The sequence below is a fragment of the Calonectris borealis genome, chromosome 1 (assembly GCF_964195595.1).
Source record: "Calonectris borealis chromosome 1, bCalBor7.hap1.2, whole genome shotgun sequence".
Lineage (NCBI taxonomy): Eukaryota > Metazoa > Chordata > Aves > Procellariiformes > Procellariidae > Calonectris > Calonectris borealis.
The window spans coordinates 211,043,741-211,070,356 of record NC_134312.1 but is presented as its reverse complement, the minus strand read 5'-3'; the positions used below and the strand labels follow the sequence as shown (position 1 = coordinate 211,070,356).

The 26,616-nt window shown below is 40.1% G+C and overlaps 1 protein-coding gene across 1 annotated transcript in view; it reads left to right on the top strand.

Annotated features, from left to right (window-relative positions):
- Positions 1-273: 273 nt before the first annotated feature.
- Positions 274-26,616, top strand: part of TYR (tyrosinase) — a 52,229-nt gene continuing 25,886 nt past the window's right edge. The window contains exons 1-3 of the mRNA XM_075140482.1: positions 274-1,116; positions 11,053-11,269; positions 21,327-21,474. Coding sequence (XP_074996583.1) covers positions 274-1,116; positions 11,053-11,269; positions 21,327-21,474 — 1,208 coding nt within the window. The remainder of the gene's footprint in view (positions 1,117-11,052; positions 11,270-21,326; positions 21,475-26,616) is intronic.

The window sequence follows — 26,616 nt, the reverse complement described above, 5'->3', positions numbered from 1 at the left end:
GAAAGTTTATAATAAATGCCTGTATTTGGAAACCTGGAGGGGGTGGGGAAAGAAGTCACTTGGCTTTCACCCAGAACATGTGATAATCAGATTAACCCTGAAGTGTATTTTGTGTGTAAATGCATCCAGGGTAGGAATGGGGAAGGACATTGGAGGGTGCAGTGTAGCAGAAGTCAGCAGTGAAGCATTCCTGGTGGAGGGGAGGAATTTCTTTCACACCCAGGGCTTTGGAGGGGTCAGAGAGAGCACTCCATGCACTGAAGCGTAACGCTGATGCTCTCCTGCTGCTCTGTGAGGATGTCGCTGTTTGCCATGGGTTTTCTGCTAGTCATCCTTCAGCCGTCCACCGGGCAGTTCCCCAGAGCCTGTGCAAACACAGAGAGCTTGCTGACGAAGGAGTGCTGTCCCCCCTGGGATGGAGACGGGTCCCCTTGTGGGGAGCTTTCCCGCAGAGGGTCCTGCCAGAACATCCTTCTCTCTCAGGCTCCGCTGGGACCACAGTTCCCTTTCTCAGGCGTGGATGACAGGGAGGACTGGCCCTCTGTATTTTACAACCGGACATGTAAATGCGAAGGCAACTTCATGGGATTCAACTGTGGGGAGTGCAAGTTTGGTTTCTCAGGACTCAACTGCACTGAAAGGCGACTGAGAACAAGAAGAAACATCTTTCAGCTCACCACCAGTGAGAAGGACAAGTTTCTTGCCTACCTTAATTTGGCAAAGAACACCCCTAGCCAGGACTATGTTATTGCTACTGGCACGTATACTCAGATGAACAATGGCTCCAACCCCATGTTCACAAACATCAACGTGTATGATGTCTTTGTGTGGATGCATTATTATGCCTCTCGAGATACACTCTTAGGTGGGTCCAATGTGTGGCGGGACATTGATTTTGCCCACGAAGCCCCTGGATTTCTGCCCTGGCATCGGGTCTTTCTGCTGATGTGGGAACGTGAGATCCAGAAGATAACAGGTGATGAGAACTTCACCATCCCCTACTGGGACTGGCGAGATGCAGAGGACTGTGTGGTCTGCACTGATGAATACATGGGTGGCAGACATCCCACCAACCCTAATTTACTCAGCCCAGCATCATTTTTCTCCTCATGGCAGGTAAGGACAGGCCAAGGGGAAGGGGAAGGGGAAGGGAAAGGCTGATTGTGTCAGAATTATCCTACCTGACTCTAGGCACTTAAGAGAGGTGCGCAAGCTGGGAGCTTAGCCATGCTGCATTCCCTTAGATGTTCCTGAAGAGACAGTAAGCACTACCAGAGGGCAAATCAGATTTTATGTGGACTTAATCATTATTTAGAGCTGTTAATTTGTCTCTTTGTCTCTTCTCTCTCTGAGTGTAGGATTTAGGCTGCTTAATTAAGAACCTAAAGTTAAAGTGGAAGGAGGAAAGTTATGCCTTTGTGTCCAGACATGGCCTTTAGCAGGCTAAACAGGCTTGGGTCTGCTGAAACAGTCAGGTGAGAAAAAGTAGGATTTATGTATACAAATTGCTAGCACACAACCATTGCACTACAGCTGGTGGCTGAATGATGGAAATAGAAGCAAAAAGTTTTCAGAGGCCCTACCCCTCTTCCAGTGCCTTCTTCCATCCAAGAGTTAAAAACTATCCAATTAATCTTGTCTGCTTTCAAATTAAAAACCAACCAACCAAACAAAAATCTTTAGAGTGCAGAAGAACCAGCTGTGTAATTCACATCAGTAGTTCAAAAGATATATAAGAAGTAATCTCTGTTGCTCAAAGGAACTAAGAAGTAAACTCAATAGTTATTCCTGCTACTTAAAAGCACTGCAAATTAAACCAAGGTAAATTTACATATGTTCTCATATAGCTGAACTATACTGTGCTGTTCTAACACTGAGAGCTTCTAGAACTCTTTTTTGTCTCTTGTTCATTACTGCCACATTGCCTAAAACACAGTAAAAAGGTCTATTGGCTTCCATAGACACACTCCATCATGACAATAGCAACAGTCCCTTCTGGTGCTGAAGTCTATGATTATGTTGGTGTAAATCTATCTTTGTTCTATTTATTTCTGTAGCAACAGCCCACATGAAGGTTGGGCAGTTTTAGTGATTTAATGGAAAGTGAAAGAGATACAAGCTCCAGCAGCTCTCTGATATTCTGGCATTACAAAACAGCAACTAACTGGGCGGGTTATACTGTATTTAGCCTTGATTTATGTCCTCTAGACAATATATGCTATGTATATACCTGTAAATTCAAACATTCCCATATACTGTAACAAACCTATTGTAGGACATTTTCTGCCATATGTTTTGTATGTATTGACCGGTTCTCCCCTAAAAAGGTACTTTTCAGGGACCATTTCCAGGAGGATGTTTGCATATAGTCACCCTGTTTGGGAGGCTAAGACGGTTTAATTGGCATAGACATGGATTATTTCATGCCATTTGGCCTCACTGCCCAGGGAGTTTTCAGCCACATTTAATTTACCAGTGTAGGCATAGCCATAAAGTAGATATAGCTACAAACATATATTTTCATCCCATTTTTCAAGATTCTGCTCATTTCTAGCAGTATGAATCTAGATGAACTTTCCTAACTTAATTAGATTGCATCACCAGAATGAAGTGGAACTGATGCTGTTCTGCACTGAGCTGAATAAAGAGTTATGTGCAAATGGAACAAGTGTTAAAGTGGATTAAATGAAACTAGAATTGCACTGGTTACATGTGTCAAGTGGCTCTATCAATACAATATATTGGATGAGATAACCAAGGTAGTAGGAGGCAGGTAGTATAAAGGAATCAGCAAGTTGCTAGCAGAATTTTCTAAAAGACCTGGAAGGGTCAAATATTTATGTTTAGCTCATTTTTTCAAAGGTAATACTAATCATATACAGAGTCCTAGAATTTTTCCATCCTGGTAATAAGTACCCAGAAAATTTATGAGTAGTAATGAGTCTATTTAACAAACAGTCAGATTTATAGCTTCTAATTTAAGGGCAGTTTCCACAAATATATACTGAAAATAAAGACAGTTTTTTATGAAACAAGTTGCTTTAACAGGTATTTTTGTATAACTTCAATAGGTGCAACAATACAAATTGTGCTGTGTTTAGAACATATTCAGTGTCCGTGTATATATGTAAAAGCACCTAAGTCCTTTGCTGAAGTTTTCCAGGTAATTTGTGAAAATGGGTATTTATCACTTATATTTTTCAGCCACTTCTGGAAATGCCACAATTTTATCAAAATTTCCAAACCAGGGCCACAATAACTTTGCCTTCAAAGGGTATTATTCTCCTTTAATGTCTTCTATCTGCGTATATCTCTGCTGTCTTATCTAGAGAAGGAGTGAAAGAGATTGAACAGATCTGCATTTTCAGTCAGTGAGTTTGGGGTGAAGATGCAACACAAACTGATATTTCTGTATTAGCTTTGAATCCAAATTTAAACAATTGCTTATGATGGAATAATTTAGTCAATGCAGTTCCTTCAAGAGATCAGAATCTCACTCCAGAAAACCAAAAAGGAATAAAAATAGCCTTAGCTTGAACCGGAAAACAGCCATAGCTGCAGAATACACTGGTTATCCAAGCTCTGTAGCTAAACAGCAAGAGAAAAAAAAAAAAAAAAGAGGAAGATCCAGAAATGTGAAGGAATTTATGCTTTTAATAAGCATACAAAATAAAAAGAGGGCAAGAGAAACCTTTTGAATAACACATCTATAATATGGTGTTCATTTTGGAATTTTAAGTCTCTTTTCAAAGCATAACAAAGCAATGCCTGCTATGTTAGGAAATAGTTATAGATTTATTGAAAAAAAAGGTAAAGTGCCTATTTGCAGAACAGCATCTCTCTCTTTTTTTAAACCCTAAAGAAAGGAGAAAATACTTTATTCCATTGAGAAGTTGCCATGGCAACATGGATACCCATGAATACATGCTGAAATTCTTGCTTTCACCTTACTTTTTCTTCAACATGCTGCTGTTACCTCTTAGCTGAGTGAATTATATGTCCACATTTTTCTCATGTTTATCATGTAAGTGAAACTTCTGATTCCTGCCTCTGTTTTTACCAGAAAGACTATCAGGAATCTTTAGTGTTTTTATTTGTTTGCTTGGCTCATGTTTTAGGGTAGGTGGGAAGGATTTTCTCAAGTTTTCAGTTACTTGTTTCTGATGATTCAAGTGTTGCATTCAGAATTAGGACTGCATGACACCTACTAATGCTTTACCAGATTTTGCAATTCCCTGCCGACTTAACGGAAAGCTATGGGGGAAATGGAGATCTTCCATGACATTTTGAGAGTTTTTTGGTTTAGTGCCCATTTCTATTATTATTCAAGATGATGGATTTGCTAAAGAAATAACTATTATGCCTCACTTTAATAATAGTAGGTGAAATACTGCTCTCCTCTGCACCAGAACTAATTTGGAGAAATAACTGAAGTCAGTGAAGTTACAAATGCATAAAAAGCCTTCTGCAAATAAAAGCAGAATCTTTCTGCTGGCAGTTAACATTAGAGTTTGGGGATCCCCAAAGTGTGCTAGACAGACGATGAAGAAAATAAAGCAGGAGAATGTAAGGGCTGTTTTAGGTTTGCTATTGTGGCAAGCAGGCTATACCACCAACTTTAGCCCCCTGTATTTTGTCTCTCCTAAAAGAAGAGTGACTTGAGAGAAATAATTGCATAACGTGGAGAGCTGTCTGCTCTCAGATGTGCTGGTGTAAGCCTGCAGCCAATTCTTTGTTGCAAGCACCGAGAATTTCCCTTAGCACTTCATTCTGTATCACCCTGCAGAACCACTTACACAAATGCAAAGCTACTACAAAAGGGAAACAAGTTACACAAACAGAAAATGGATATAATGCTCCTGAACTAATAATGACAGTACTTTAGATCCATTACCTGAAAATATGACTTCATAAGAAATACAAAATTTAGCTAAATTCAGCTATTCAGCTATTCAGACACAGTTATTTAAATCTAAGCACAGTTTATCAGGGAGCTGTATTGCTAGCTGAATAGTCTGAGAGGATCATTTGAAGCACTATTTTATGTCCACCTTTAAAAACTGCAAGAAATTTTCAAAAATACAAACACCAGGAGCCAACACTTCTTGATTCTTAAATCAGCCAAAATCTTACATCCATCTGCTCGTGGATGCCTGAGTATCTCATGAACTCAATGACTTTATTTTTTATTGCAACTTAATAGGTTTTGGTGCCAGCTACAGGCTGGTAAATTAAAAAAAAACAACAGCCCAAACGGAGTAAGTAACTGTAAAATAAGAGTTTATCAAGATTGATCTCCTAATGATATGCTTACATGGATTATTAATTTGAAACATTTCCTATTACAAAGAGGTAAGTCTCCACATGCCACACCTCAGTCCCACAGCCTGAGGAAATCAAGATCTGCGCACAGCAGGAGCAGCCACTCGGGTATCCTCAGAGTAATACCCCTTCTTCCACGGGATCACGAGTGGGTGACAGCAGTTTGGCCTGTGGTTGCTTGGCTGTTCTCTAGTATATAGCCGTGCTTGCTCAGGAGTCGTGTAGTGTAAAAGATAAACATCTTCAGAGGTGTATAAATTAATAGCTAAGGAATTTCATAAAAATGGAGTTTTGATAATAATTCACCAGAAAAAAAAGCCTACGTGTAGGGAGATACGTCTTTGTGAATTTGCGGTAGAGATGGAGACAGCAACACTAATGGTACAGCCTGGAGACAGCCAGAGAGCAGGGAATCACGGTCTGCCAGACCAGAAAGTGTTAATGAATATTTCAGCAGTATTTGATAATAGAGTTTACGACTCCACCCCAGCACCATTTTGAGGTGCTGAATGGGGTGTAAGTTATTCCCTGGTTCTGGGCTGCCTCTGAGCAAAGAGATGAAACTCAGCCAGCTTTTACTGAAGGCTGAGAAAATACCTTGAAGGCCCTGGGTTTTTTTCAGTGCTGTCACTTTGTGTTTGTCTCATCTCCTCTTAGCTTGAGTTTCACAGGTCCTCCAGTTAATGCACATGCCATGAGGGTCAGAAAGATAATTAATGACCTTATCCTTGCACAAATATGTGTCTTAGAATTTCCTTAAAGCTTTGCTTTCCAAATTTTCTTCATTTCATTCAGTCCTCTGCCTGTTTTACCTTCCCATTCCCTCTAATATTCAGGAGTACATGAAGAACCAGATATAAATATACACAGTCTCTTAAAAAGTTTTTGGTCTGCTGTAGATACAGCATCTTTTAAAGTTCTGCCTATAAAAGCAAGTTCCCAAAGTACAGTTTGTTCTGTTGCAGGTTATTTGGGGATTTCCTTGTATTTTCCCAGTTTGGTGAGTAAATGGTTTCTGGATACCACTTAATTAGGATTGGATTACGCCAGGTCCTCATACAGCCAAAAAAGTAAAAATTAAACCTCTTTACAATTGCCAAATATTTTAAATCCAGTGTGAGGGCTGCACTTTAATCCTGTTCCCAAGCAAGGATGTGAGAATAAGTGGAGAAAGACAGAGAAAGGCAATGAATCAGTGCAAAATCTCTTTTGGCTGCATAATGGGACCCAAGGCTCCAGTTCAAGAGTCTAGACTTCATGTAGGACAAACAGAGACATGGGGATGTGTCAAGGAGGGCCAGGAAGAGCCCACGTCACATCCTTGGGAGAGCTGGGTTGGGTGCCACAGATAAGCAAGTCATGCGGTTGCGCTGGCTGTAGTCTGAGGTGGTTCTTTTAGGCTGTATTAACCTGGAGCATAACACTATGAAAACATGCTGATACAGTTTCTGGACGGGGGCAGACTCCGGCTCGGTGGGCTCGGAAGAGAAGCAGAGCAAGGGACCAGCTCTAAAGGAAGCAGAGGTGCAGATTAACCCTTTGAGTGGCCATACTTCCCCAGCAAACTGAGGAACCTCAGATCTCTTTGTAAGTGAGCAGCTATTTCAATACCGTAGAAAATCACCTTTTTCCAAGTGTCAGGTACATATTACCTGTATTGCATGGCCCTGTGAGCACAGATCTAATAAGTCCAAAGCAACCAAAAAGAATTTATTACTAAAACCCCCAAAGCTTTGAATTGAAAAATAAGAGACAAAGGACTGAACGCTGCTGAAGACTCCTGTAATGTAATTCACTTTATTTAGGCACAGGGGCTAGTCTGTGCAAGCAGTTGCAAACTAAAAGACAAAAGGGTTTCCCGTTTGTGAAAAGGTGCGAGACAGCAGCAACACTTCCACACATTTACAGTCTGTTTTCTAAGAAACGATACAAAGAGCTGCGCTAAACATCTCAACTGCAGTGCACGGAGGGATTTTTTTTGCTGGGTGCTACAAGACCCAGGAACGATGCTGCGTATTCTGGACTGCCATCTACCGGCATTTGCTCTGCTAACTACTTACATAAGCTTTTCCTCGGGGCATCTTCCTAACAATTTCCCTGCAGCCGGTGAATTTACGCATGCAGGAGAGCAGGCATTGGGTGCAGTTCGAATATGAAACTTTGCCCGGCGTGAACTGAGAAATTTGCTCAGGGCTGTTCTGAAAGGGAATAAAAAATCATGGGTTAAAACAGCATAGTAGAAAGTCCTCCTGCTGAACAAAGGGAAGGCAATGATGTGACCCATTTTGTGTGTGCTTTATGCAGATTACATCCAGAAAGGACCTTTTAGCTGACCTATGTTCTGTTACCACTTACACATCACACAATTGATAAAACAGCAAATTATAGTTTCAGGATAGACCCATAATTTCTATTACCTAAGTTACACATTTCTGGAAAAGCATCCTGGCTAATTTTATGGCAAAAGTTTAATTTTTAGTTCAGAACAAATAGCAGAAGGCCACATTTTTGTTCCTGCCCCTTATGTTGGCATTTCTTGACCATGAGTTATCAGATGCCTTATAGCATCTGGTTTTTGTTTAAGATGAATTCGGTTAGTCAGACAGTTAATGAAGGCTACAATGAGACATAAATGGAAAAAAAAATAGCATTTATAAGCCTCATAACATAACAGTTGCATTAAATCCCACTGAAATGGGTAAACAGAATGAAGGGGAAATGTTCCTTTGTTTAGGTATATTTGAGCTCATGCTTGAAGATTCCCTGTCTGAATATCTAAAAAGCCAGTCTTGAAGGCAGCATGTGGTTCCTCTTTAGGACCCAACGGGGATATACCCCCAAGGCAGTGGGGAGAGGATGAAAAGATAGGAGATGGAAGGGCAGAGAAGCCAGAAGAAGATATGGACCTAGATAAAGTCCATATGAAACAGAGTTGAACAGAAAATCCAAAGGTATGTAGTTTCTGAGCCAAGTGCCAACTGGGAAATGGGTTGAGCTCCACCAGCCAAGACACACTTGCCTTCTTCCCTAATGCACTTCTAGGGACAAAGGACTGTGCATTTTTATAAACAAATTACTAGAGCATCTCCCTCAGCCTGAATCATCCCGCTATTTTCCTTCTAATGAGGAATAAACTCTCTCAGTAACACAAAAAAATCATAAAAACAACACTGTAGCCAACAAAGCGTAGGCTTTATGTTTATAACTGTAGGTCTCTCCCTGTCGCTCTCTCTCCCTTCTCGATGGGGATTCTTAAAAGACTTCTTGGAGGCAAGTCCTGACCTCAGTCCCTCTTAGAGGCACAGTCCTCACCCACTTGGTGAGCTTCTGGGGGCAATGTGCACATGAAACTCTCTGCTGGATGACTACCTACAGTCTCCAAGGGCACCTTATCAGTTTTAACAGACTAGGGCTGATTTCAGCTAATAGGACAGTTTCTCTGATAAATCTCTCTGATAAGTTTTCTTATCTCCTCAAAAAAAAAAAAGAGAATAATTTATTCATGAGATTCATATTCATAGGAAACTTACCATTAAGAACTCCAGATTCTTAAGAAATCTAGGTTGTATCAGCAGCCCTGTCATACATTTTCTGTGAATTTGTGGTCAAATCACTTAGAAAAGGATTCATCTCATCTCCTTCCACTCTTTCAAAAGTTAGTTAGGCAGTAAAGCAACTTGTCTTTGGCTCTGTCTTTAGTCACTTCAGAGGCACATCCGTGCCTCCAGGGTGTGATTCATCCCATCCTAATGCAGAAGCAGAGCATTAAGTTGAACACACTTAATTTTTCTTCCCTTGCTAACTGCAGTCCAGAGACAGTTTCTGCATTGATTTTGTACACATTTTATTTCATTGACTTAGTCAATGGAGAGAGTTAGGCACCCCTAGAGGTAAGTACATCTCACCTACCAGACATCTGGCTTAGGAGGGCTGAATCACGCTCTGGAGATGCCTCTCTCTACTGACTGCAGAGGTTGTCCTAAAGTGTTGCTTCAGTCTGACAATTTGTACACACCTAGTGCTGGTGAAATGAATCTCCCACTCACTTCCTTCACTATCAGAGAATCTCATGTTCTTCCATCCCATTCACAGCAGATATGATTGCTTTCACTCACCTTCTCGTTCATTGTTTCAGTCCGTGAAATATAAGTACACCTCCAGGATGAAAGAAGTCTGGAGGTTTTAGTGTTATGTGTTTTCTCCCCTATGATGTCTCACTCAATAATGAGGCCTGTTCTTTCTCCACACATAGTTCTCATTAACCACATTGATTACCTGCTAACCACAGAGTCCTATATTTTGACGGGATCTCTGGTGGTTTGGAGTTTTATTTGTTTTGGTGGGTTTTTCAGAAAAAAAGCAAAACAATAGACAGCAGTTTTGGTTCAGAGCCTCAGCCTCACCTGGAAGGGATACAGAACAGCTTCTGCGAGTTTTGAGCCACTGTTATTCTGTTTCATAGACCCGTCAGCTGTACCGCTATGCACACACACCAAACCCCCTCATCTGATCTTCTGCTTGTCATTGTGTCAGTATATTTTTCTCCAGCCTCCATCCTGACTCCATGTCAGGCAAGTTCCTGAATATAAAGTAGAAATATGAGTTAGTACTTGTACTAACTCCCTGTAGGTTTATTGTACCAGAATATGAAAAAAATCCTCCTTCTCATTCTGATCATTGGCGAAGGAGGGAATACAGTGAGAGCTATTATAAAAGCTCATGGTCATCAGAGGACCCATGTCCTTCAGTAACAAATAAGTTATTGCGGCTTAAAAAGATATTGAGTAGCACCTTAGTGACACTGACAGTCTGTGTGGGCACTTTTAACCCATGACAAGTGTGAAGGAGTTTGACTCAGCCAAAACCAGCTGGCTATCATCTGAAGTTACATTGAACTACTTTGGTCTTCCAGGAGTCTCAAATCGGACTGGCAGCTTCCACAGATCATCTGACAAATAATGACTTGTTATGCCATGGTAACTGGACTTTACCTGTGAACTCAGAACATTTATATAAATAATGCTGGATTCTGACAATATTTTATATCTCTATCCACCTCTCTCTTTAAGATTCCCTTCCCAATACCCATCTCTATGGTATCTCAGCTGGTGATGTATGTTCATCCCCACAACATTCCTCTGAAAGCAGTGTCTTTTCCCATTTTGTACATATAGCATCATCAAGACATAGTGAACCTAAGTGCCCATTTAGTCTAAAAAAACACAGACAGATATTTTCAGAATAAAAAATATTTTTTTTTTTGTATCCCAAGTCAACAATTCCCCCTCTTAGCCTGTGGGGAGAAAAATCTGTGATTGTGGCTTTGTTCAGCAGTTTGCTGAAGCCAAAAAGCCTCCATTTAGCAACTGCAGCAGCAGATTTAACTGTGTTTGTGTCCTGCTGCATTGGTAGGTAACACTGAATTTAACCTCAGTGAGTTCTCAAGGGCATGAATGAGAATTGATGCCTTAGTCCACGGGGATAGTTTCAGATAGAGACTAGTGTATTGTTTCAAAATATGCACTGTAGTAGAGGGGTGTCTTCTATGAAATAACCCAGCTTATATTAAAATCATACATAGAAAATTTAAAAATTAATATATATTTTTGCAACAAACTTATTACATTGTACATTTTCTTTGCTCCTTTAAAAAAAAAAATCTCAGTATCTCTTCTGTTTGCTTTTATTTTTTACAATTGCAACTCTGCTAATAGAAAGTGTTTTATACAGGTAATTTGTACTCGGTCTGAAGAGTACAACAGCCAACAGGCTTTATGCAATGCCACAAGTGAGGGGCCTATACTGCGAAATCCTGGCAACAACGATAAATCAAGGACCCCAAGGCTCCCATCCTCAGCTGAAGTTGAATTTTGCCTATCACTGACTCAGTATGAATCTGGACCCATGGATAAAATGGCCAATTACAGTTTCCGAAACACTTTGGAAGGTAACATGTTTTATTCTATTATGCCATTTCCATCTGTAAATTGATTCTCTCTGGGGTTACAGTCTTTAAACTCTGGGCAGTTTGATCTCATTCCATGAAGCACTACTCAAAAAGAAAAAGAAAAAAGAAAGAAAAAGTTATGCTTTCTCCTGGAATAGCAACATACAGAAAGAACTACGTTAAAGGCCTTTGATAAGAAAACAGAAACTATCGACTAGATCAGACCCTAAATCCATCTGTTAGGAGATATTATCTCCTGCTATAGTCACCACCAGGCACAGCAAATAAATGTAGCACTGCGTAAGAGGAGATCATCTAATAATCTACTAACACATGATCATAACCATGTCCATGTGGGTTACAGGTTTGCGCTGGAATCCACTGTCTTCCAGAGGCCAGGCTGGACAACAAAGGTGAAAGAGGATGCTGCCAGTTGGCATGTTATGTCTACATCCTGCCGCAGTGAACTCCATAGCAGACTTCTGCCCAAACTCTAAGGATTAGGGATTAAGTTATACCTCAAAAATAACCCTTAGTATCATTTCCAAAAGAATTTAGTTATTTATCTTAATTTTCTAACTATCCAACCTGTTTTGAATGTTCCTAATTTGCTCGTAAACAAGGGTTCTTTGCTAAAGGAATAGTAATTCTTAATTATCTGTCTACCCAATTCCTTTTGAATTTTGCTAAATTGCTATAAACAAGGATAGCACATATTACATATTTATCAATAAATATTGCTACAGTATCATATATCAGCCGAATCAAATATTATCTACTTTTGATGTCCAAGAGATTTTTGCTTGCAAGGAACTGTGCAAGGGCTAAAACAATGCAATATAGGAGTTGGTGTAAGAATAAGAAACCAAAGCTTTTAATACATTCAGTATTACTCTTAATGCACTGTGGAATGCCATAAAGCTTTCTTGGGAAAAAAGAAGTGAACCAGTTTTACTCTAAAAACAGTCAAAAATGTGGAATTTGTCTGCTGAAACAAACAGAGAATCTAGACATTAAGTAACTCCAGCTCTGGACATAGCTGTGCTTTCTACCTTTGAGAAAGGGAACCACATGAAGTTTGGGAAATAAAAAGGTGACATAATTGAGTAGAGGTTTGCTAACATTTTTCTCCATGAAGTATGTCAATAGATGCAAAGGGTGGAATAGGAGGAGTAGAGAAAAGGGAATTAAAACAAATAAGTTGTGAAATAATGAGGGTCTACACTGTAAACAAAAGCAAAGGCACAGTCTATGGAAGTTATGCGGAACCACATATGGGTTTACTGGGAAGGCAGAGTCAAAACAGAGCACTCACAAAGCCTAAATTTCAGTATCATGACTGCTCATTAAATAACAATAATTCGTGAGTACTTGCAGAAAAAGGGCAAAACCTGCTTTTTGTCAATGCTAAGTCTAAACTGACAGCTAAACAGAGTCATAGATCAAGTATACCCCTTTGATACAAATGGGTACATTTTCCTATTGAAAATAACAGTAGCTATTAGAAAAAAAAGGCAATAACATAGATGTTCACCAGAATTGCACAATGATCAGGAAAGCACCTACAGTTCCCAAAGAGCCAGGAAGAAGTTATTTTAACTCTAAAATCAGAATCAGTGTTTTGTCTGGTTAATCTATCAAACCCTTTCTCTACTGCTGTCTCTTTGTCACATGAATTTCATGGCTAGCAAGCACAGTCATGGCTAGTCTCTGTTAATATCAATGTCATCTGCCAATCACACTTGAAGAGGGTCATGCTTTAATCTCAATAATGGCAATGTCACTGCATCTGAAAAGAGCTATTCTGGATCAAATTTTCATCCAAGTGGTTTTTTTTGTTCTGTGTAACAACCCTTCAGAATCTGAAGAGTGTTCACCTTTCTCCTAACTGAGGTTATGAAACTCCAGCTCACCACCGTGGTCATTTGGAGCCTTCCAAATGCCACATGAGGCATGTTGTCGTTGCCACCAATAGGTGCTAATGGATCTCATGTGATTTAGGTAGTTCTTCCAATAGACTGGGGAAAAAAACTACATGTTCTTGAGGGTGTTTGCAAGTCAGATATGATTCAGAAGCCATACAGCTTAGGTAGCTACAGAAGCAGCATATATTATCTTGGTCGTAGTGTTGCATGGCTTCTGGATGCATCCAGTTATCTCAATGCAGGGGCAGAGCATGCCTGTTTTATCAGTCCATCCAAATATGCCCTCCCTGACAAGCACTGTAGCCTTCTCAGAGCATCCATAGGATCCCTTCTACGTGACTCAAAAAGGGAAAAAAAAAGAGATTGAGCAGCTCCTTTTCTCTTGGCAGTGAAGGTGGACATTTGCAAGTCCTAGGATCCATGTGGAGGGATCCTGGGAAACTGTAGCACAGTGAGGAAAAGCTCAGTAGGGTAAGATTGAGGCAATGAATGTCCCCTCCCGAAAAAGCAAAACAACCTAACATTAGATCCTCTCTATTCTAGGAGAAATCCTGTTAAGAAAGTGCCCATGTTTGCTCATAGTCCAACTCCCAGTGCACTTACCAGAGCCTGTATTGTTGTCTAACTTTTATAGCCTAGCTAAAGGAGATGTACAGTGTCCAAGAGCTGGTATGGAAGAGAGTAAAGGTCAACAGGGTGATGTTACCTTTCTTTCCATAAGAACATTTCATTAGCGCCAGAGATCACTGGAGTGAAACTGTGTCCACAGTGCTTCACTATAAGGGGCTCTTTTGGTGATGACTCTGTCTGAATGTGAGACAGGTGTGGCTCAGTAGGCTTTTATCTATATTACTATGGAGATGGAGCTTATTCCATCAGACACAGTGTTATTCTGAGATAGCTTTCTTCATTTTTTTTTCTTTGAGGATATTTTATTTTTTAACCTGAATTATTTCATCACTGAACTTTACACCACAGGACCACAAATGTTTCTGTCAGCTAACTTATTTAGCCAACAAGATAGTGAACTGCAATGTGAAGCCAAGAATACATGGTTAATGTTGAAAAAGATGGTGGAAAGATTTTAAACTAGTTTTATTGCCAAAAAAACCCATATTGTGTTAGCTTCTTTCTTACAAATGGCCTGCTTAGTTTTTTGTGGTGTAGAGATGCCAAGCTTAAATTGCCAGCTTGCATTTATTGTGTCAGTGCCCACTTCTGCATGACGGCATTCTTACAAACCTGCTAACACTCTATAGTTCCTAATATTTTCTTCTTTTTCTAAGCAAAATGCTTCTCAATCCTTCTTTGCTTGTTTACACAAGTTTGTGCCAATACACCTAAGGTCAAATTCTAATCTCTTTTAGATCCAAAGTAAATCCAAAGTAAGTCCATTAACTTCACTGGAGTTACTCTAGATTTACAAAAGATGACCAGAACCAAGCCAGCGCCTGTAATTGAGTGTCTCCTGATTTATACCATTGTAAGATTTACTCCTCAGTTTTAGTTCTGTAATGGAAAACACCTGTGATCACTTAAAAGAACTGATCATGTAGAAGAACCACTTATGGGCAAAATTTTATGCTCTTCCATGCTTGAGTGCACTGGAACAAAGACAAGACCTTTTTACTCTTTGAAGGGATAGGTATCAGCATCATTGTGAGCAGATGCCAACAATGCAGGCTGAATCTGTGTTTGACTAATAGAAAATGCTGCTATAGAGACAGAAATTATGTCACTGAAGAGTAACCACAACAGCCATAAACAGCAATGGTCAATATTCAATAAAACAGCACCCCCGTAAGGCCGAGCATGTGGGTTGCCCTCTCACCCTGGGACAGGCTAGTTTCTGCTTTGACTGAAAAATATGTTAAAAGCAGTTTGCATGTTGCCCCTTGAAGTGGAAGCAATTATTTTAAATAGGATTTGTTGAATCATGGCCCTAACTGGGAAACAGTTGTTGACTTCATTGGACACTTCATGGATACAAGAAGAGAAGAGAAAATCAGTCTAGTTTATAAGCCGCAGGTGAGATCAGAAATGGATTAGCTGACTGCAAATGAAATAGTTCGGTTTCTTCTTTGTGCAGTTCAGTTTTGGTGTGACACCTTGAATGCTACCTCCTAAAAATAAGAGATGGTTGAAAAACTTAGAATTTCTTTTTCTTTATGAGCAAATTCTACATTTGAAATTATTTTATTCATGGCAACTTCAAATGAAAATCAATGCCTTCTAAGTTTTGCAGAAAGTGACAAAAAAAACCCATTTAAACAAGAAATTTCTAAAACTCTGTATCACTGTCATTATTCATGAATTAACTCATGACACATGGTATCAAGTCAAGCCATGTCATAGCATTCCACTGTCTGTCACAATTATGTATCGTTACTGCTGTTCTGTCATGAAATAATGGAATAAAACATCAAACACTTCAAGATGTAATTTCATTTTAATAGGACATTTTCCTTTTTTTCTGAGAGATTTTAGTCTGGAAAACTTTTCTCAGTATTTTCACTGCAATCCATATAGCTAATGAAAAATGGTTTCTCAAAATGAAGTTTGCCAACAGAAAACTTCTAATTAAAAAAGTTTTAGCCTACAGCCAACATTCCTCAACCAGCTCAAACTCTCAACCTCTGGGTAAATTTATGCTGCACACCCATCTGTCAAGATGCAGAGGATCATTACCAGAAAACTAGAAAGACTGTTCAGCCCAGACCACAGTGAAGCTCTACAAGAGTGGTTTTAAGAAAAAAAGTAGATGGTGACATGGTCTAAATTACATAATCACAAACTTTCATTTACTACAGCCCCCCTAGGCCAAATTCTGCACATATTGCAGCTAACTCACTCTAGAGAGATTACAGTAATAACATTGCTTGAGAAAATATGTAAGATTTAACCCTGAAAAATTTACTGTGAGATTGCCAATGGCGGAAAAATTCCACAAATATAATCCAGAAGAACATCACTAACTTCAAAGACCAGCAAGGACATGGCCTTAAAGTTCTTATAGCTGTATCTTCCTTCCTATTTTAAAGTAAATGCATCTATCTGACTTGAACTACTCTAAAATGTGAAATCCTTACCAAAGAAAAAATCATCCTCAGGGAGAGTGGGACTAAGTACATCAGCCAGTTGGACTCAGACATACAAATGATCCTTAAGATCATCAAGTCCAATCATAAACACGACATTGCCAAGTCCACCACTAAATGGTGTCCCTAAGCACCATATCTACACATCTTTTAAATACCTCCAGGGATGGTGACTCAACCACTGCCCTGCGCAGCCTTTTCCAATGCTTCACAATCCTTTCGGGGAAGACATTTCTCCTAATATCCAATCTAAACCTTCCCTGGTGCAACTTGAGGCTATTTCCTCGTGTTCTATCGCTTGTTACTCGGGAGAAGAGACCAACACCCACCTCTCTACAACCTCCTTTCACGTAGTCGTAGAGCGTGGTGAGGTCTCCCCTCAGCCTCCTCTTCTCCAGGCTAAACAACTCCAGTTCCCTCAGCCGCTCGTCAGAAGACTTGTGCTCCAGGCCCTTCACCAGCTTCGTTGCCCTCCTCTGGACACGCTCCAGCACCTCCATGTCCTTCTTGTAGTGAGGGGCCCAAAACTGAACACAGGATTCGAGGTGCGGCCTCACCAGTGCCGAGTACAGGGGCACGATCACCTCCCTACTCCTGCTGGCCACACTGTTTCTCATACAGGCCAGGATGCCGTTGGCCTTCTTGGCCACCTGGGCACACTGCTGGCTCATATTCAGCCGGCTGTTGATCAACACCCCCAGGTCCTTTTCCTCTGGGCAGCTTTCCAGCCACTCTTCCGCAAGCCTGTAGCGTTGCATGGGGTTGTTGTGGCCGAAGTGCAGGACCCGGCACTTGGCCTTGTTGAAGCTCATACAGTTGGCCTTGGCCCATCGATCCAACCTCTGTAGAGCCTCAAGCAGATCAACACTCCCGCCCAACTTGGTGTCATCTGTAAACTTACTGAAGGTGCACTCGATCCCCTCAGGGTGCACTCGATCCCCTCAACATGCAACATAAAAAGGAGAATTTGACCTTTAAAGTCCCTGCTATCCTAACCACTGGCCTAGAAAGTCATACAAAACTTAAATTTATTTTGTAAGAAAAACAGTTTTGCGGTTAAAAAAAAACACATGCAAAACTGTTATGAATAGCTCGGTGATGTTAGGGATGCCACAGATATTAAGCAGTCCACTAAGATAATCAGAGGAGATAGGATTGTTGGAATGGTTCCTCCATTCCTATAGCACTGAACACTGCTAATGCTCTCTGAGCTCTGTATACCCTCTGCTAAGAGTACTTACAGCGCTTCAGTCAGCAGCAAATGAGCAACTGGGGAAAACACTACCTGCTTTCAACATATAAAGCTTTGCACTTGACTGATTGTACATGGACTTCTGTGGTCTCCGTTATTAAATTGTAAAATCTGCAGTTAATATAATTAACTACTGAATTAAAAGACATACACCTGACCCAACTGCATATTCAATGAGAACCACCTATATATCATCCTAAAAACTGTCAAGCAGCCTTATTTTGAGTGGCATCTTTAGCTCCTCCTGTAATAAACTTTGGGCTAAATCCCCATCTGCTTTAATTTGGCCTGGATCCAGTGAAACTACTGCAAATCCACTGAATCACTGTTGCTGATTTACAGTGTTATCAGAAGGAGCAGAATCAGGTTTATGATCTCTTAAAAATGTGGTTTTTTCTCTCATTGAAATCACTGGTAAAAATTCCATTCACTTCAGTGATGTATGTCTTAATGGTTATTTCTAATGCACCATAAATATACAAGGGTTTAAAAGGATGTCTGAATGCTTCCTATACTGGCCAGATGATTTAACAGCTCACTGGGGACAGCCCTGCTTCTCTATGCCATCTCCTCCATCCACCAGTCAGTTGCTCTCCCTCCTTTTTTGGTACCAACACTGGTTCTCATCATAACATTACATGAGATACTGTGTCTCAGTAGCCTGGAAAAAAACTGAGATCCCAAACTCCAGGGTAGTTTTCTGCCAGATTAGTGAGTTAATCAGTTCATAGAAGGACTGACAAGAGCTGCAGTTAACGCATGGGAAGGGACAGCGCGGGGAAAGGCAGTTGGGGAAAGTGGAGTTCCCCTATCTAGAGGCAGGGAGCTCTTATTTCAGCTCACTGTGCTTGTAGATCTGTAACCTCACATTTTCTGTGGAGGTGATTTTACTGCAGCCACGGCAGTGAGGTTTCCTGTACACTGAAAAAATTCTCATGTTTTTATTCTCATTCTTTTTAATTGGCTCTTCCCCATTTCATAGTATGTCATCCTGAATAGCTGATTGTCCTGAAGCCTTTTAAAAAGTCTGAAAGAAAAGAATAAGACCCAGGCTAATAAAATAAAGTGACACCACATTGTGGTTTTATTCCTGCTAACTTTACAATTTAGATGGAATTTTCATAATGAGAAATCAGATATTAAAACTTCTTACGTGCATGGTTAAACATGATGTCAATTTTGACACTGACAGAATGTACTCCAATTATCTGGGAGCTGGAGGGTGAGGTTGCTAAAGCTCTCCCAGTTACAGAGCTTTTGATTTTTAAGATAAATTGCTCGTGTGCAGATGTTCCATGAAAAGTTGTGCAGAGTCAAAGTAGGTATTCTGTATATTTTTTTATGAATTATTAGATCAAGTGTTTGCAACGCATTAAGAAATTTTAAGAAGTATTCCAAGTCCGATATAAAACATCAAGCCTTCTGCCTAAACTCTGCATAAAGTCTATCTTAGCTTAAACATACTTATAATGTAGCTGAATGTAAGTGGAAGTGTTGCTTCAGAATGATATACAGATAGATAATTTCAGTTAATATTCACAGAAATTTCTTAGTATTGCTACATCAGCTGATCCCAATGATCACCTGCTATGGCCATCAGCAAAGAAGGCCAAAACTGTTGCCATTAGTTCCTGTGAGTTCTGGCCAGACTGCCAATGTACATCATTCTTCATAGCACATTTGGTAATATTTTATTCTGCTGTTTCCCCTGAGTGAAATCTAGCTAACGTAGAATTCACCATCAGGCAAATTTCTGTGGGCAAGATTTTACCTTTGAGAACTTCTGCCCATTGCTGTTTATGTCACCATGCAGTGTCTTCAATAATCCCGGTCCACATCTGATGTACTTAAAACCTGCAGTTAACTATAGGTGTCAACATGTTCCTCTTTCTCTCCTAAATCCAGACTCACTCCACCTTGAAGTCTTACAATTTTCAACATAAGCCAACCCTACCTCCTCCAGCTGTCCTGATTATGTTTTCTCCTCTGACTTCCCTTGAATTTCTCAAAATCTTTGTGATATTATTACAATCAGAAAGATGGATGGTTATTATGGTATATTGGTTCCTAGGTGCCACAGCTATGATTTGATCCTTATTATAATTATCAATGTTTTCATGCCTGAAGTTTTCCCTTGTTTGAATAGGTTAACAGACAAGGCAAAGCCCTATGAGGGAATTTAGAGTCACAAAGAGATGCAATCATTTCACACAGATCAGAGTCCTAATGGGGTATAAAACTCAGATTTCCAAGTTCACTCTACTCATAAGGCATCTCTAGCCATGTCTCAATACTTCATGTGACTCAAAGAGGAGCAAATTCAAAGAGCAAAACAGTTGGTACTGAGGACCCGGCTTCCCTGTTATATACGAGGGTTTTGACAGGGAAGGGGTTCTTTCAGACTAGCTCTAGTTCAGTCCCATGGACTGAACACCCACTGGTGGTTAGCACATTTTAGATTTCCTCCAAAAAGAATCCAGCTTGGAAAGTCAGAACTTGCATTGTGACGTGAGTCACAGCATGAAACAGAAAGACTATTGGGAGATTCACTTCAAAAGTATATTGCTAATCCTCATTCAAATGATAATTCTTGGTCCAAATAAGTAAATAAAGCAAGTATTTAAAGAGTGTGAGGCATTTCCCAAAGAGGAGAGCTAAGATCTTTTTTTGCCCACCTTGCAGACTTGATAAACTGCAACAATATTGGGAAAACACTGAGGATCAGGGCAAAAAGCATATTGTTCACAACCCTTTTTATTTGGTTATTAATTTGTAAAGATGTTTTAATATGTCTCCACTATGCTTCTTTGTCCTACAGCTTACAGAAATTGGGAAAAAAAGACATCTTCAGGAACTAAATCAAAGAGAGAGAACAGAGAGGTTTTGTAGCATGGGTTAAATAGTAGGACTAGCATCAGGTTAAGAAATAGATTGGAGGGACAACATATGTTTCTGCTTGCATTCTCCTGGAAAATCCCAGAGAAGCATCAGATGGTTGAGTTGACTTTTATTAGGAGTCCTTACAAGTAGGGAGGAAGCTTGGCTCTCAGGATGCTGAGAAGGCCTACCAACATCAGGGCTGAGGTATGGACAGGCTACCAAAACAAAAAACTGATGCATATTCCAGTATTTCTTATTTGGGGGTTGGTCTGTGTGACCTCTTCGCAAAGCCCATATTTTAAGTGCCTTCCAAAATAACAGCAATCCACAGACTTTCATCCTGCAAGTCTGACTGTGGAAGATTATTGATTATTTACCAAATCCTTTTGTTAAGGTTATAGCTTGTATTGTGTTGGCTCCTGTCAATAGAGACAAATAGAGACAGACAGAGACAAACAATATTAAATGACTCAGTATCTGATGAGATACAATAGCTTGTTTTAACTTAGGAACCTATAACTATAAAGATGAAAATGAAAATAAAGTGAATAAATTTTCTCAACATGAATAAATGTACATGCATAAATGTCTGCAGGGATTACGTTGCCTTTTAAGAGCCAGACACAATGACCAAAGATATTCAAAAATATAAAGCAATTAAGCAGTACATTTGCTGACATGCTGCATTAGCTACATGGCAGAAGTTTTAATTTAGCTTATTCTAATTTCATCTTTGCTATGCCTTTGAAATATATTAGCACTCCTTTACATGTTTTCCTAAGCCCTTGTCTAAAAAGCTGAATGTAAATGAAGTGAAAGTAGGTACTTTGATCTTCAGTCTTACTGGAAAAAGAATTATACGCATTGTCATATCAGCATATGATTTCCTCTTGAATATATAGGCTTTGCTGATCCGCGGACGGCAATATCAAACATATCTCAAAGCGGTTTACATAATGCACTTCACATCTACATGAATGGCTCCATGTCCCAAGTACAAGGCTCTGCAAATGATCCTATCTTTGTACTACACCATGCATTTGTTGACAGGTGAGTTTAATTCTTCTTGGTAAACCTAATTTATTTTGTGTTTTTACAATGTGCTTTTCACCTGCATTTCAAAACTGCAAATATTTTACATGTCATAACATGCACAGCATTTTCAGTCATGTAGAATTAAGCTCTACTATTATTTGAGAGCACGTGTCTTTCCTAACCTGCCTGTATGTTCACTGGATTAAGTATAATTTGAAAAGTTGACAAATGCATTCAGCTTTTATTACCAAGGTAAAAATATTTCTTCAATGACGTCATAGTGATTAATATATATGGATGTGTATGTCAGGAGTTTGAACCAAAAGTGCGTGACTCATTTTAACACAACTATAATCAGCTGAAGCAATTCCTTTACATTCTAAATGTCAGTGCTGTTTTAATTTCTATTCCATAAGGAAAATCCAAGCGTGCTATTCATAAATAAAGAAGAAAAAAATCCATATTTCAGTGTGACAAACAAAATTGTGACTGTCTCCTGATGAAAGAGAAGAGTACAGCTGTGCAGAATGAAAGAAAAGCAAACAGAAGGATATCATGTTTATCAATAAGAAAGGGTAGGGGAGCACAGTTTTGCAAGAAAGGAGTGAAATTGCTACGTTGAGGACAGCATTCCAAGATTTAATGGTGACCTTAAAAATTTCTGTGTTGCTATAATATATGCGAATGGCTACAAACAATTTACTGTGGACTGTATTACACCAAACTGTGATGACTAAAGAGCTATAAAAAAGAAAGTTAGTTAAGCAAAGGACTGTAAAAGCCACACAAACAACACCTGTTCTGGAGCAGTTTAAATTTTTTTACCAATCTTCCTCTACTTTCCCACCATGCACTGACCGTGACTTGGCTACTGCAACGCTTCGAACAAAAGAACTATTACCTTGTACAAACCTTTGGGACTCTTTCACAAATTTGTATGCTTAGATACCTACTGATTGAGACCCTGCCTGGTGCTTATTCAGATGAAAACCAAAACTGTTTCTTTATTTGGGTCACTGAGGCATGCAGCACAGGAGGGATGCAGATTACATCTCGCAGGCATCATCTTTCAGTTATGTTCTTTAGTTTCAAGCAGTTCACACCAAAACTCTTATATAAAACTTTATCATATTTAACCAAAAAGCTGGCCAGTGTGAAAGGCAAATTTGAAGTTGAGCTTTTTCTCCTTCATTTATATATTTAATGAGCCTAATGGTTGTATTCATCATACTTTACCCATCCAGAAATAGGGTATCAAGTCTAAGCAGGTCACCCAGGTGTCAATGGAATGATTCCTTCAAAGGGTGACCCACCTGCCTTCTGCTTCTAATACCACAGGGTACAATTAGCCTTCTGGAGGTGTCAGTTTTGAAACTCTTTTCTGTGAAAAGCTTTTCTTTGGAACATTTTAAAAGTTAAAAGTGTAGCTTAACTGTGATTTAGCATATCCACCCATTGACTGCTTGACAAGATGGATGCACAAAGGTTTCAGGTGTGGTTACAAATTTCGAATTTGGCACCTGGAAATTAACTTTCCAACATCTAGGCTATTAAAAAATGGATCAATTGAATATTCAGAGAAAAGGAAAACAGAAGGGAAAGCATTATGTGCTGCAATATCAAAAGAATTGTTTTCCTTAGACATTCACACTTGTATAAGACCTACGCATCTTTTAGCTCCCACTCATTGCAGGGCTTAAGTAGCACCTTGGTCATCATCCTGACCCCTCCCACAGAGGAATTTCAGTTGTAGTCGTTATGAGACCGTGGAAATACTTTTTGTAACTGTAGTTGTTACAGTCCATTTTAAAAGGCAAAATTATTTGCAAAAGGTAACATCATTAAATCCTGCTAGCGCTTAGGAAATAAATCACTGCACAGGCACTGTGGGAGCACTACAGATATCCATGATGCAACCTCATCCCATCTGTGGCAGAAAAAATTTTACCAGTGCTCTGCAGCTGCTGTGTATATGGGCTTTAGTATACATGGATGTGAAAACTGATAATAATGCTGCCTTTTGTATAAGTGACAGAAATGCATTAGCATGATTAGGGTTACTTAGCAGCCTTATCCATGACAGATTAATCATGCTTTTAGTTATAATTAATAAGTAGGTGACTGATAGGTACGTACAGTACATTTTAAAAAACCTTGTTCCTCTCCTACATAGACTTTAAATCTGAAGGGCTGCGAAGAATTTCTTTTCTGAGAGGCAAGCAAGGATACAAAGAATGGAGGAAACAGGAAAAACAGTCTCCACAGCTGCAGAAGCATTTTTGTTGGTCCATATCAACTTTTCTCATTTGGGCAGAACACTTTTGAGCTGATTGCTATCACTACTTTGGGCCAATGGGCTTTTAACTAACTTTTTAACTAAATCTGCTGAGGACAGCATCTCTTCTAGGCCTTGGTGAGGACATGGAGAGTTGTGAGATGAGGGTTTACTGCCAAAGGGTGTGAAAATACTGGACATCAGCAATCACAGGTCTGCTGGGTCTTGCAAAGGCAGGGAAGAGCTCTGTGTCAAGAAATCAAGAATGGTCCAGCACTTTGAGCATCCATGTAGGAACCAGATGAGGGATTCCTCACCTCACTGCAAATTCCTTGGGTGAAACTGAGCACGCAGTTTGCTCTCCCAAACTCACATCTCCTGGAGATGTGTTTCCTTCCCATTGATTTCAACAAGACTTTTGAGGAGCTGTTGATCTGAGCTTCAGCTAACCCATCTGTAAAGTGGGTGATATTAGATGCCTACACAACAGGGACGCTGTCAGGGTAAATGCATTAACGACTGTGAAATGCTCAGTTACGACCATAATAGGAGTGATAGAAGTAAGGCAATGGATCATTGGAACTGATTTTGCATAGAAACATATGGTACAGAGGAGGATAAACAAGTGTATACGGAGTCTGCTGACAGGTGTGAGCCAAATGTTAGGAGCTGCTTTCCAAACTGAGCAACAGTCAGCCTCCCATCTGCTACCCCCCAGCCTTTCCTACCAGGGCCTGATGCGCAAAATGAGGGAAGGATGGACAGAGCAGAGGTGTAGCAAAGAAGATCTCTCAGGTGAAAAGTAAAGCATTTGCTTAAAAACGCTCCCCTTTTTTTAGGACATTCTCTTTCAGCCATGCAGAAGTACGCAACAGCTTTCTTAGAAATGATAAATCAGGCCCCTTGCCTTCTTATTTGCTAGCTAGAAGACCTAGGGATCAGACCTCAGCTTGGTAAAAGCAGGTGACCACCCTGAAAATTATTAATTGTTAATTGAATGGCTTAAAAAAAAAGAAAAAAATGCAACAAAATATACATTCAGCAAAAATGAGAGCTTTTTTAGCTCTGTGAAGCGTTTCTCTTAATTGCAAATCTCTTTGCTATTCAGATATGCTCTACAGTCAGCAGAAGGGAATAACAAGGGAGGAGTCAACCCACTCAAGCTGGAAGGAGCAGCTGCACAAGCTGTGAAAGCAAAGGCCCACAGTCCCACTTGAGCTCCCTAGGGTGTTTTGTTTGCTCTGAAAAGTAACTCTTCCCTCTTTCTCAACTTTTCAGCCCCTCCATCCCTATAGCCACGTAGTATCTTCATTTTTTCTCCCTGCACTTCTGCCCTTTGAATGTTTCTTCAATCTTTCTTCTCATTTTTTCCGTACCTCTCCCCTCCTTGACTTCCACGTGCCACCCCAACCGTTCCCCTCGCAAACTGCAAGAAAAGCTAAACAGCAATGGGGAAAATAAGCTACCATGCAAGACCTCCACACTACTTTATACCTGTACAGTAGCTAATGCAATAGGGCCCTGGTTCTCATCTCATTTCTAAGTTCTGCAGTAATGGACAGGGTTTATGACAATAATATGGATGACTTTCAAAGACCTTAATTTTAGAACAAGCAATTTAGAACTGATTTTCTAGAAAAACATAATAGGGTGTAGACTTCCAGTCTCTTGCATGTCTAAAATCTAGATTTGTTAGACTACTGTACAGCTAGACCCAGACTGTCAGTTCTAGTGGTGCCACCATTACAGCACCTTTTTCTCCAGCTTCCGTGAGTAACTGAGCAGCTCAGAATACGGCTGCAACCATCATTGCATTAACCCAATGCTCTGACCAGTTGTTCCTCTCTGTTCATACCCTTCTACCATTTCTTTGCTCTTTCTCACATCAGATGAACTGCTGGTCTCTATTTTCTTCACTGCCCACCCCCAAATCATCCCTTATTCATTGCTAAGGAACTCACTCACCCTTTCAATAAGTTCATGATATCAATCTCTATCTTACATCTGTTTGGCATTCAGACAACTCCCTCTATAATCCTGCTGGTTGGGAATTGTTCACCCTACACATCCACAGATTTAACCACCGTTCTTCCTTCAGCATGATACTTGCAGAAAGGCTCAGACATCAGTAAGCTGAAACCTTCACTTAGTGGGTGGACCGTTGCGGTCCCACTGCATGGTTGCCTAGTCCTCCTCCCATCTGTTTGTATCCATCTGTTGTCCTTTGTCCTATGTGTATATTATAAGCTTTGTCATTAAGGGACTGTCTCATTGTGCTGGTCTGTGCAGTGCCTGGCATATTCTTAGCCTCTGACTACGGCTTGCAGGTATCAAAGCAACATGAGCAACAGGAGATAGCAATTGCTTCATTTACAATGATATGAAATGGCAATGACAAGAGACAGCTGGACATCCCTATGCTGATCTTGTTGCTTCAGTTACTCTCTTGCTTGCTATCACACAGGAGTAAATCCTTGCATCAAAGAGACAAAACCTTCAGGGGTGGGAGTCAGGGGTGTGTGTATTTGTCTGTGCGCACATGCACTCTGCTAAACGTAATCCAAGTCAAGCATAAGGTCACATAAGAAATGGAGACACTCGCATTTACAGCCACTTACATACATGCACACTTCCAAGCGGCTGCAGGAGAAACTCTCCTACGCATCATCTCCAGAGCCCAATGAAAATGCCACTAATTCTGCCTGATAAAGGCAAATGTCTCTGTGCTGTTCAGCAACATCAGCTGCCATAGACTCCTCTGCAGGCTGCTAAAATAACCCCTTCAGCTTCAGTGGCAGGCTGGAGCTGGGAGCTTTAGGAAATGCCAGACCCTGGCTTATCTGAGGATCTAACAATAAAATGTTCCTTATTGCATTACTTAT